At 37.3% G+C, this 13,550-nt stretch overlaps 2 protein-coding genes across 2 annotated transcripts in view; both read right to left on the reverse strand.

Annotated features, from left to right (window-relative positions):
• Positions 1 to 2,786: 2,786 nt before the first annotated feature.
• Positions 2,787 to 13,550, reverse strand: part of LOC111052505 — a 100,815-nt gene continuing 90,051 nt past the window's right edge. The window contains exons 5-6 of the mRNA XM_039426356.1: positions 5,207 to 5,285; positions 2,787 to 3,201 (exon numbers count right to left, since the gene is read on the reverse strand). Coding sequence (XP_039282290.1) covers positions 3,017 to 3,201; positions 5,207 to 5,285 — 264 coding nt within the window. The 3' untranslated portion in view covers positions 2,787 to 3,016. The remainder of the gene's footprint in view (positions 3,202 to 5,206; positions 5,286 to 13,550) is intronic.
• LOC120350945 lies at positions 5,287 to 9,979 on the reverse strand. Its single transcript, XM_039426358.1, has 2 exons — positions 8,771 to 9,979; positions 5,287 to 5,387 (listed from the first exon to the last, which is right to left on the reverse strand). The coding sequence occupies exons 1-2, from the start codon at positions 9,386 to 9,388 to the stop codon at positions 5,364 to 5,366; spliced, it is 642 nt and encodes a 213-aa protein (XP_039282292.1). The 5' UTR covers positions 9,389 to 9,979; the 3' UTR covers positions 5,287 to 5,363.

A 13,550-nucleotide genomic window follows, 5' to 3' on the forward strand; every position in this document is an offset into this window, starting at 1 on the left:
TTTTTGAGACTGCTCGATGCTGACACTCCACTGGAATTAGGTTTCCGTCATTGGGAAATTTGTGAATTACCAAATTCGCAAAATTCACTTAACCATTCTTGGGCAGTCTGCACCACATCGATTTTCGATAGTCCAAAATACGTTATAATTGCATTTCAAACCGATCGTAAGAATAAAATTGAAAAATCAATATCTAATTTTGATAGTTGTGGTATTTACAATGTTAAAGTATATTTGAATAGCGAGTCTTATCCATATGAAAATCTGCTAGGTAAAAAGGAACTATTATACAGAATGTTTTTGGATTTCGCTCCCTCGTATTATAATCATTCAATCAATAGCAAACTTGGAACAGAAATCGACTTTAAGACGTTTTGTGATTCAACACCGCTGGTTGTTGTGGATTGTTCACACCAAACAAGTCATTTGAAATCTTCAACAGATGTTCGTATTGAAATGGAATTTAATACTGCAGTACCTGCAAATACTTCCGCCTATTGCGTTTTAATTAGCGATCGTGTGATGGAGTACACACCTCTGACGAGCATGGTGAAAGAAGTTCAGTAATTTTATTGATAGAGTGCACTGCGTGCAATATTATATAAGGTGTGTACCCTGACAAATTTGGTTCATTATCAGTTTCACCTTTGAACAGGTAACATCTAGAATGTCCTATTATTTGTGTTCTGATATTTTGGAGAGTAAGAACAAAGTGCAAACTCAGTCTATTGGTATCCAGTGTGATCTTGATTCTGATAGTTTCTATTATGAACCAAGGTGCAGTACACCGATCCAGAAGCCACAGGAGGTGGAGGAGCAGAAACGGGAGGAGGAGGAGGAAAAAGACGGAGAATTCGACAAGTCTGGCGAACAGAAAGAAGTGGACAAGCAAGCTAGTACAAAAATTGCTACAGTTGATCTTCACTGGTTTAAACAAGATTGTAATCAAATTATTGTGAAGGAACTTGCCATAATTGATCAGTTTAATAATTATATTGTATTCCATTTCAAATCGCCATTTGCAAAGACGGAATTGAGTGCAAAATTGTATAACAATGTAACATGGTTAGAACGCCACTATCATAAAATAAAATGGGAAGATGGAGCTTTAGAATACACTGACTCATTGATATGTGATTACCTTGTAGGTTATGAAAAAATTTTCACAAAAGGAACTGAGAAAGCAAAGTTTTTAAGAAGATTGCATACTAATGTTCAATATATACCACAGGATTTTGCAAAACCCGATTTCAGCTTTTTCACTAGTTCATGGTGTTATGCTGTGTGTAACATTCATAAAAATAGACCAGATGGACATTGTGCTTTGTTCAGTGCTCAACATTATAATTCTTTGTTGTTTAAAAATATGTATCAAACAAATAATTTCATGTGTGAAAACAATCGAATGCAAAGTATGAAAATGGCTGTGATGTACACGAATTCGCAGAAAAGAAACTTTGCTCGTTATGGATTCTTCTACAACGGAAAAGAGATTCAGTGTGTTTATTGCATGCATGCATTGAGACTGCATAAAGCATGTACATGTTGCCTGTCTACAATTAATGGAGAAAGACCACTTGATTACTCTATAATAGTCCCAGCCTACACTTAGTTTTGTTCATTCGCTTATCATGGATCTGAGAAAGTGGTTGGCTGCTGACAACAAGTTGGAAATGAGGTTAAAAAACTGTATTGATTGGTATGATGAGTGTGAAAGTGCAATTAGGAAATCAACTCATAAAATTTATAGTTTGACGAAACAATTAAAAGACATTTTTCTATGCACAGTTAATTTAAATGACATAAGAGACTATCTATGTTATTATCGTCCTCATAATTTGTGTATAGATAAGTTAATTAAAATTGAAGATGAAATTATGAATAGTTGTGGTGAAATGTGTAAATAAACTTTTTCTGTGTTCAAATGATTTTTCATTCCAATATCCCACTCACTTTTTAGTTTAGTAGCTGCTCAGAGCTAGACCTGACAACACCAGCACGTGTCCAGTGATCTTTTTATACAAGTGAGACACGCCCCCTTCAACCATCTGTTGATGCTAACAAGTACACGGCGTGCACATTGTGAATTTATAGAACAGAGACACACGCCAAACAGGGGGGCGTTAACATGCAGTGTTATGGTTTTTCAAAATTCAAAAAATTAACTCGTCTCTTGATGGCGATTTCATTTAACGAATTTGATTCAATTGCGAAGAATATTAAATTTTCAACAAGATGTCAAGATGCTGATCTACCGTTAACAAAAACAGAAAATGTGCACTTTCCAATTTTATCTGAGATATTTGAATTACTCAATATACTAGACAGTGGACATCTACATTATGATTGTACAAATGATTTGCCATTATCTGTTGTTACAAATTCCGATGAACTTTGGAAATGCTTGTATGATATTGCAGATAAAAAAAGTAAAAGAACTTAGATCATTGACCTCTCTGTAGAAATATGGATTCACTTTAATCTGACAGTATAGCATTAGATGTAGAGAGAGAGAGAGAGAGAGAGAGAGAGAGTGAGAGAGAGGAGTGGGAGGGGGAAAATCTATTTTTAGAACACCCCCCACCCTGTTACTAACGCATGCGCGATATGGTGCTGTCTGAGACCGAGAGTGGTTTGTGTCTCTGTCTGCCTTGCATGTCATTATTTGTTAGCTATTTCAGATTAATTCAAAGTAAATAATAATGTTACATAACCCTCTTGGACTTGGCATAAGTTTAGAAAAACTGTTATTTATTTCACTTGAGTAGAGAAAAATTAGGTAGAGGTTTGTGCTTTTACAATTTGCTCTTTATTTACATTAATACAGAACCAACTTCAATACATTCTGGAAGAAAATAGAAATACAGAGAAAAAAGAATCTAATTTGTTTTCTGTATCAATGCAAATGGAAACCATATTGTTAATAGATGAGAAAATAATACAATTATTAATACAATTATTTTGTTGTATTATTTCCTCTTCGGTTTTCCACACGTGTGCGTTGATCCAACAAATATCACTCACATATTCTTTTGAAACATGATCCAAGATGTGATGCGCATCTATTTGCGATTGCTGCTACAATGTCAACATTTGCATTGTTTTTGTTCCACATCTCTCCCACTGCTTTTATCTGGTCGAAGCTCTCTTTATGCATCATATCATAGAACTCCTGACTGGTTGCATCCGCTGTACATTTGTCTAGAATAGAAAATTATATTCTCAATAATAGATATAATGGATACTCTCCCATCTACGAACTGTCAAGTTCTTGAATACCTTCCTAATTTGACACAAATAACTCTGATGTCTTATTTCACACAAGGCTACTAAGGATGGGTTTCACGCATTCAGCTCAGAAGATCTTATGGTACTAATGATTGAGAAGGTCGTGTTTAGACAAATTTGGCTAATTTGAATTTTGAAAGGAGCTTGTTGGCACTCAGAGTATAGTACTAACGTATATATTTTCATTTTATTCACAAGGCAGTATATTAAGCATGCTTTTATAACTCAAATTGGAGTCAAAATGAACTAAAATTGAATATATTATGTTTTCTACAGATACCTTGAAAAGTGAGCATTTCTGCACTGATTGCAGGCTTCAAAGAATCACTTTTCTGCTCTTGTGCGCAAAGTATTACTTTGCGTACTCCAGATTTGCAGCATGACAACGCAAAATAGTTAGTAGGTTATATGGACCAACAGTGTAGGAAAACAAAAATTAAGTTGGTAACAATGTCTGTGGTTAGATAAGAATCATGAATGGTTATATTGCTACATATTTATGATAAAATCCCAATCTAGAAATCCAAAACAATAATAATGTTTATCTCAATCATAATTAAATAATAACTTATCATCATTTGATAATGAATAATGTTTCTTTTCTATTGGCAGTAATAGTTATTTCAACTCCAAGCAATGAGAATGTAGCAAACACACATTATGAAATTCGAATTTTCAGGTTGAATAATTACCTTTCGAGATCCATGTCAATAAAATTAATGAAATAACATTGAAATATACTACAATAAAATTTTTTCTGCTGTCCATGTTATTTTATAAATATTTTTTAGTTTACTTATAGTATTTTTCGGTAATTTTAGTTAACCATGAGTCTAAACATCTGAATACTGTTTTTAGCTGAAAGTTATATAGGTACGGTTCTTCCCGCTAGGTCACGCGCTTGTCAGTTCAGCCATCCCAATGAGCTGTTGGCATGTATTTTGAATGCGAATTTTTTGTTCTATCTGTATTTTTTCTGATTCTTGAATGAATAAAAATGTGAACTTTGGCTGAGAATTTTCAACTACAATTAGATTATTACTTTTTAAATGAATTAAGGTTGTTATTAATATCAGCATCACACACACAAACATTTGATGGCTTTCACCATCATTTTACCCATAATTACCCACTTTTCATATTCAATGGTAACTGTAGGAAAAATTTAATGTGAAATATGTGCGCAAAGTTCCTCTGCTGCACTCAAGAATTGTTCCACTCAAGAAGTAAATGTTTCTTTCAGTGCAGCAAACTGTCACTTTGCTCACTAGTTGCACAAATAACTATTTCTCAACTTCAATTTTGAATTGGGACGGAATAAATATACCATTTCCACTTTTATTTTATTTATGTACAATGCAAATGACACTAATGTGATAACATTGAAAGATGGGAAAATAAGGTAATCCTTCTGCTATTTTTCTTCCAAATTTATAAGTGACAAAGTGCAAGATAAGGTTAGAATTCCACGTTTACAATTTTCATAAAATTTTAGTCCAAAATAGACATTAAAACTATAAATTTTGAATTTAGATGGCTTGAATTAATAAATTAATTAGTAATATTCCACTCAATTGCCACTTGTAATGAATAATATTGACTTATTTATGAAAATTTGGAACCATTCAAGAAACACACTTTATATGGCACTGTAAATATGACACAGTACCCTTTAATATTTTATTAGGGCATAAGAATACTAGCTCTTATTAGTATTACTGACCTAAGAATGATACACCTGCTTTTGGGAAATGATCAAGTAGACAAGCATACCACTCATTCGTATTTGTATTCCTGGAAATGCAGCTCTACATCAACTTACCCTTGTTTCTAGTTGGAATGAGTTTCAACAAATCATCTGTCAACTTACCCTTGTTTCCAGTTGGAATGATATTCAACAATTCAGCTTTCAACTCACCATTGTTCCCAGTTGGAATGAGTTTCACCAAATCAGCTGTTTTTTTATCATCTGCCTTATCGTTTGACCGGTATGGTGGCTGTAACAATTGCCAAGTTTTACAGTACCTAGTTGGAATTACAGTGATAACAGAAACCATGTGGTCAACCATTCATCATCATAGAGTTCCCAGCTGATATTGCTGATATGAAATACAGGATGATTATAAAAGGACTTTGGAACTTTGAAAACATTTAAATATTTATTGAAATTACTTACAGAATTGAGAAAGGTGTCATTTTGTAACAAAACCCAAGTTTAAGGTGTGGTAGTTATTTTGATTAGATGCAACTTACATCCCACAGATAATTGATTGCCACACTCGTACCAGCTTATCAGGCATAACTTGTGAAATCACAGCGATCTGATTGTTATCTGATTTCGGAGGTCATTTGGATTGTCTGGTACAGGTAGAACATGAACCTTATCCTCAATGGAACCTCACAGGAAGAAATCCATCAGTGTGAAATCCGGTGAGCAAGGTGGCAATGCGATTGGCCATGCACAGCCAATTCGGGGAAGTGTTGAGTCTTTCTATCATCACTCTGTATATAAGTATTGCATAATATTGCTTATATGCATTGATTTACAAAAAGTGTGATGGGCAATGGCCAAATTGTGTATAAAATCGGGGCACCGAGCTTGGCTCGTTATTTTTATTCATTGATAAACAGAACACAATCCTCTAAAATGACTGTGTTTATATTTCACAGCTGGCTATATGTCATCTTATGAATTTCGGGTATACAATATTTTAATTTTTCAAATACTCACCCACTAACTCACTTTTCTACCATCCACTGCTGTTTCAGCCCTTTTATCAGTTTAATGTCCTTCAGTGAGTTTTACAAGGGATGAGACCTAGTGCAATCGAATTTTGATATCATAAACCTACTATATTCCAAATTTCATGAAAATCGTTAGAGCCGTTTTCGAGATCCGTTGAACATAAATAACCAGATAACTGGATATGAAAATATTGAAATATAAACAAATCTACAGAAATTGCTTGCTTAATATTATAATAGGATAGGCTTGGTGAAAAGTCCGAGAATGGCTTGATATCTTGATATCTCACACACAAACGTGATTTGACAGTGGGTGTGATTGGGGATACTACTTGGGGATAACTACTTCACTATGACTTCAAGAATCTGGTCTGCCATCTTGGATCCACCATATTGAATAAAACTTTGATTTTTTGGATAGGAAGGTGGTCCATGCGATACATGATTTCAATATGGAATTCAAAGAGAAAATGAAATGCAAAAACCGTAAATGATATCTCAAACTGTTTCAAAGATATTCACATTATTAATCATTACTAATCAAAGCAGAAAGGAAAGAAAAATGTATAAGGATGGCTCAGTATCTCATGAAAAAATTTGATTTGAAATTGGGTGAGATTGGAGATCCTACTCAAATAAAAATTACTACTTTACTTCGACTTTAAAAATCTGGTACACCATCTTGGATCCGCCATTCTGAAAAAAACTTTATTTTTCCAACTAGTAGCTCTGTGAACAGTAGACCTAATGCAGTTTTTCATTCACAAAATCTGAGTTACAAAATAGACCCCACGATGTTTGGTCAAATAGGGAGATGGTCATGAGATACATGATTTCAAGAAAAAATGAATGAAGAAAACCACACATTAGTTGATATGAAATGGCGACTCTGGGACAGTGCACTAGACCTCCCCCAGGTCAAAGGTCAACCTAACCGAACCTAACCTAACCTAACCTAAACGTTATTCAGTATTGGGATACAAAGTAGTGAGGAACTAATAAGTAAGTAGGATTTAGATTTAAGTGGTTTTCTTTTTATCATTTTACTAGGTGATGCTTAAGGTAATAGATATCGTTTTAGATATTTTGGAACTTTTGTATTATCTGTTGTAGCATAAATTTGAATTAATTTGATAATAACCTTGACACATATATGTGATGCAGCCTGAGAAACCATGCCTTGAGTTGGATTTCCAGCTTTTTTATTTTATCTTGATAGAGCACACAATTCTGAATAAATCAACACTAGATTCATCTTTCTAACGTTGAAAATTAATTTTATATGAATTTTTGAAAAACCATTACTAAAATTTGCAATATGCTGGAAATTTGCCATAAACTTTCCAGTATTGAAAAATCCATAACTTTCACATACTTGAAGATAAGTCTATAAAATTGGTAATCAAAATGTTCAGTAAGTCATGTAGAATAAGATTATAGTAACTGAAAATTTTTTTGATGGAACATTCTTCATGCTTTGTTTGTAAAAGTATGAAAATAAGAAGTATGCTTAATTTGATGGAAGAGTTTACTTTTTGTACTCATAAATAGAAATCGGTGTTCTAATTAATAAAAATGTTTCTAATATACATCAACTAAAGGTATCATTACAACACAATGAAAATGGAGCTTACCTAACCTAACTCAATCAAGTCTAATAATAATGAGAATAATTTCAGTTATAAAAGAGCAAAAGTCATCTAACTTAGGTACTTGCAAAGAAAGACCTTGAAGATGCATAGACTCATATGTAGTGTTAGTGTCATACTTGGAATTGAAATCGGCCATTGAGGGAGCAACCTATAAGATAAATTATCTTATTATTACATTTGTAATCTATAGTATTACAAATATATAGATATAATATCTCATGCCAAAATACCCCAATGGCAGCCTTCAATTTCAAGTAAGAGCTATCATTGGAAAGGCATAGGCATTGTCGGTCTATATCTCTTTAAGGTCTTTGAGTACCTACTTGGATACTTTTCCAACCTATACACTTAATCAGCAAACACAAACTAAAACATGCCTTAAGTCACTATGGAGATTTAAAATTACCGACTTGGAGCATGATTTCACCAGAGTGTCATATGATGTTAAACATATATTTCACCAGAGTGTCATATGGTTTTTTAGTATTGAAAGAGAATGTTGGTAACACTGTGACTGCCACTAGCATGTAGTTGATAAACTAATTCGACAGATGGCATGACAATCTCAAAATCATGATCTCCAACCTATAAAGCTATTTCAATGTCTACTGATACTTTTGCTCTGCTGACTTAAGGCAGGATTTCTCAGGCCGCATAATATATTATATAGTGAGGTATCATTTTGTAAACATTGAATATTATTATATTATTGAAAATGTATGGAAAAATAATATGTAATGTTCCTGAATCTAATTCAAGGTCAACGTCAAGGTCAACGTCAAAGTAAAAACTTTGAAACTTGAAAAAAAATTTATAAAAATAAATCAGGAGACTCCCCACTCACTATGGAGTGTGCATATAGTGTGCACAACAGTCAAGACACATCTTCACTGTTCAGTTCTAGAAGCCAGCATTTCAGCACATTGCAGCACAGCCACACATACACACACACACACACACACACACACACACACACACACACACACACACACACACACACACACACACACACAAAATTCTCAATGTCAAAATGGCATACTGATTGGTGTGTCATTCTGCACAATCTGTTGCAGACGCATTCTTACATCATCAGCCACTTCTAAATATGGCATTATCCAAAAAAGCTTTGTGATTGTAACATTAGCACCAGCAACACTCACACAGTCATTGAAATTAGGGCTACATCTCAACACCAGCTCTTGTTTCACATTCAGCAGAATCTGTCTATAGTCTCTGGCAAAGCCCAGCAGGTATCGTAGAGGAACATCCATTTTTGTACTATCCGCAGAAAAATTGGCAAAACCAGTGGTTGAGCTAAACTTGTAGCTGGCCGCTTCCATCTTGTTGCGTTCATCTCGCTCAAATGTCATAGCATTCTTCATCAGACTGGTGATACCTGGATTATGTATGCTGTCCACCTCCACACCATTGATTTCATAACGTATCTCTGAAAACAGATTGGCAAAGAATCCAGAGACACATGGTGTTCCAGCCACAGCAGCGTTGGAAGCTCCAAGCCCTGTATACTCCAGATGTAGATAGCTCTTGAATGACAGTGTGTAAATGTCCTGTTGCTGGATTGGTATCCTCAATTCATCATAGGCATTGAAGCTTGTGGTATAGGAGGCATGAGAGTGGTACTCATAGCCAATGATACTGGTGTCCAATGAAGGCTTATTCCTTGTCACATCCAAAACTCCCATTGCTAATGTTGTCTCACTTCACAGCCTCTTCCCTTTAGATAGTTGATGCTTCTTGATGTTAACCTCACAGAGGTTGAATGTCAAATGACATGTTTTGCATTTGCACTCCTTTTATCTATTTTTCCAGGTTCTGGACTGCCCTCCATGGGAGACATTGCCACCTCTTCATCCAATCCCCTATTCCACTTTGAGAATAATAGCATCATCTAACTTACACTGCCTCAAATGCAGAGTAATATTAATCTCCTCACCTCTATTATTTATCAGATGTCCGTTCTCATCAACGACCTCCAATGGAATACTAGCAATCTGCTTGACATCGACAGGTAAATAGATCACATTCTGCACAGTTACAATCATTTAATACCCTTGGATCAACATCTGGGTAAAACTTGTAGATCACATGATCCTTGAACTCATTCGAATAGGATCCACCCACAATGTTACACTTTATAAGCAGTACATTAGGTCTTTTGATTTGTACTGTAAATCACCTTTAGCCTCCTTATTGGCTTCTACAACTCATTTATCACTAAATCCTAACAAACGTCCTATTGAATTGGCTGGACTGAAATATAACTTGGCATTGCTCAGAACTGAACATTTCAAGGTCAATGGATCAACAGCCAATGAAAACTGTATGCCTTGGTTATGTAACCTGACTCTAAGCCAAGTAGCAATAGTTTGAAATTCAAAACTGCCCTCTGGTAATGATATATGCTGGAGATCTGACCCAAATTCAGCACACATATCTGGCATCACCTTGGATGCAATATCCTCTTTTTTCTTCTCTTCTTCTCCCACTCCAATCTCCCATCTATTACCTCATGTTCCAGCATTACATACATAACCATACCAATGATTTGTCATATTTGAATTGTCAACTGATGTTAGCTCCTGATGTGTCAGTGCCAGGTAAATTATTGCTGATTTCTCCATAATATAATTTGACAGTTTTGGTGCATTGTAGTGCAGTGTATTGTTGTAGCCAGCCTTAACATTTGGTATCGAATTACAGCTGGTGAAGCTGATGAGACCAACTACCAATTCACCAGTGTTTGTATCAAGAGGTGGGTAAAAGTCACTTTCCAATACACATATATTACCTCCAAAGCAGAGCATCATGGTCTCGACTGCTCAATGTACTATTGCACAATGATTTGCAATATGTTCTTACTCAGTATATATAGATGGGGAAGACAATGGAAAATAATGTTTTCATAGATCATATATTATTTATTCTCATCAATCAAGAATTTCAAACACAAAAGTCGACAAATATGAGAATAGATATCTTCCTGCTTTCATTCATAGTTATATTCAATTATTGCTGCCAGTGCTAGCCCTCTATGCATGTAGTTGATAACCTCCTGTGACGGTCTCAGGTTGCCAAACCCATCAGAGTAATGGACAACATTGTCCTTCTCCGCATAGCACACCCAATGTGTGCCAGCGCCAGTACTGCTGTCAAGATTGATAATACCACATTCCTGTCTCAATGGCCCTGCAGCTGGTAGAGCGTCCCACATAAACACACCTCGGAGTCTTTTCAGCTTCAGACAACACACATACTTGTGGAGATCTGCATCAGTAAGTGCCCAGTCAGGCAGAGCAATCACTGTTTTCTGCATTGACAACGGCGGCGTGCTCCATTCCCTGTCCTCTGTTGATGTCTCAGATCCTCACAAGACCTTTACCTTTCTTGGACGATGTCTGCTGATGTCTCAGATAAAGTCCTCCACCTTCCTTGGACAAAGTGTACTGGCATTTTGGATCTTTCCTGGAATTCTTCTTACAACTTGCTCCTCCACCCAACTTTGCCTTGACCTTCATGATGTTGGTGACTGCTAGTGCTGCTGCACTCTCTGTCAATCCCGAGACCAAAGATGTTGCTACACTCCAAGCTCACTCTGCCAAGATGTTGTCAGCTACTGCTCTGCTTGCCGTATCACCACTCCTCGAATAGGCAATATTGTGCTCCTTGCAGGCTTGATTGAGTTTGTTGATTCCTGGATCACCTCTTGCTGATCGCTTTGCAAGTTTTGTTCCTGGCCTACAGTACTGATAGCCGGGGATATGCAGTTCAACTGGTAGAATGTCCATTGCCTTATAAACTATTGCACCAGTTACATTCTTGATAGCTGACAAAACTCCTCTTCCTCAATACCTCTTTCTCTCTCTGTGGATCATGATCTAATGCTGCTCAGACAGGTTGTCGATTGGTTCTATACCTTCAGGTGACTCTGATGAAGAAAGACCTAAATGTCTGATCATTTCAGATTTCAATCTAGTGTGATCCCAACCTCCTGCTCTCTCCAACATGTTTTGTAAATCAGGTATACTGAATATAGCATCAATATATTTCTCAACGACTTCAATGATAAGCTCTTGGAATCTTTTTTCGCGTGTGTGTGTGTGTGTGTGTGTGTGTGTGTGTGTGTGTGTGTGTATGTGTGTGTGGCTGAGCTGCAATATGCTGAAACGCTGGCTTCTAGAACTGAACAGGGGAGATGTATCATGTATGGCTCTTAACTGAACACTGATGGTCCTAGACTATTGTGCACACTATATACATACTCCAGAGTGGGTGGGAAGTCTTCTGATTTATGTTTATTGACTTCTATCAATTTTTATTAATTTTTCTTAATTTTTTTTTTTTTTTAACTTTTCAAATTTATTTTTCTTATTTTTTTTTAATTTCAAAGTTTTGACCTCAACCTTGACCTTGACATTGACCTTAACATCGACCTTGACTTGACCTTGACCTCAACTCTGACCTTGACCCTGACCTTGACCTTGAATTAGGTTAGGTTAGGTTGACCTTTGACCTGGAGAAAGTCTGGCGCACTGTGCCAGAGTTGCCATTTCATATCTACTCACATTGATATCTGAAGCTGTTTTGAAGATATTCACATTATTAATTGTCAGGGACGGCAGACAACGGTCCGCTGTGCCCTGGGGAAATGGGAGGACAGGGACGGCAGACAACGGTCCGCTGTGCCCTAGGTGGATGGGAGGACAGGGACGGCAGACAACGGTCCGCTGTGCCCTAGGTAGATGGGAGGACAGGGACGGCAGACAACGGTCCGCTGTGCCCTAGGGGGATGGAAGGTTAGGGACGTACGGCAGCCAACGGGCCGCTGTACCAGGGCAGGAGGTCGGGGACGTACGGCAGCCAACGGGCCGCTGTACCAGGAGCAGGAAGGTTTGTGAGCGGAATGCTGTGGTCTGGGGCTCGTCCGGCCTTTTTATACTCCCCCAAAGTGGAGGGGATGGAGTTTAGCCGCCGCCAGAGGTGGTGGAAATCGTCTCGATGCACGGAAGATGGTGCGCCATCGGTACCTCCCTTATCTCCGCGGTCGGCTAGCTTTGCTGATAGTCGCGCGTCTTTCAATAATATTATTAACTATTTCCTCGTCACAATTTCACTTTGTGACACCCCACTCCTACTTGCGGGGGGGGGGGGGTTCAGAGCCCTCTAGTGCACCACCTTTAAAGGCGTGAGCCATCTAGGCATCACCTTAAGAGGTGTACACCTCTCAGGCATCACCTTTAGAGGTGTATGCCACTCACTATGAGCAACATCTATGCCTGGTCCATGGGCACATATTTACACCGTCCATCTGGAAATTGGACTTTTATGCGTTTACGCTTACCAGGTGTTGAGACTCGGAGACACAACACTGGATCCTTATTCCTTGAGAGTCCTGGTTTGGGATCCTGGGACTGTGGGACTACTTCATTTGTAGTTGAAGACTGCGTTTGCTCTTCCACATCCATTTCAGTTGAGGAGGGTATTGACTCCTCCACATCCATGACAGTAGGGGGTGGTATTGACTCTTCCACATCCCTCTCGGATTCACCACTAGTGTTGGTGACTGGGGCATGAATCGTGGCCTGGTGTTCAGAGTCAGTCATCTCATTCCTGTGATCCATCACTATGTTGCCCCAGGATGCTTGCCTTGGAACATATGACAACTCTGCTTTGCTATCAATCAAGGCATTGGGTTCGACTCTGTTCAAACCATCCTGCATGAATATCCTTTTGTCGTGATCCTTGTTGTCCTGAGATTCGGATTGTACAGCTGATATTGTTGGGACTTTTGTTGTCCTACTCCCCGATAAGGGTGATCGCAACATAATTGGCTGTCTTGAAGGATTC

This window comes from Nilaparvata lugens, chromosome 4 (genome assembly GCF_014356525.2).
Source record: "Nilaparvata lugens isolate BPH chromosome 4, ASM1435652v1, whole genome shotgun sequence".
Classification (NCBI taxonomy): Eukaryota; Metazoa; Arthropoda; class Insecta; order Hemiptera; family Delphacidae; genus Nilaparvata; species Nilaparvata lugens.

What these genes read in the sequence shown, in the direction of transcription:
- LOC120350945 (XM_039426358.1), bottom strand. Translation starts at nt 9,388, where the DNA reads ATGGGAGTTTTGGATGTGACAAGGAATAAGCCTTCATTGGACACCAGT. An exon ending in ATTTAGAAGTGGCTGATGAT is followed by an intron (nt 5,388 to 8,770) that starts GTAAGAATGCGT and finishes ATTTCATATCAG; the next exon opens with CAATATCAGCTGGGAACTCT.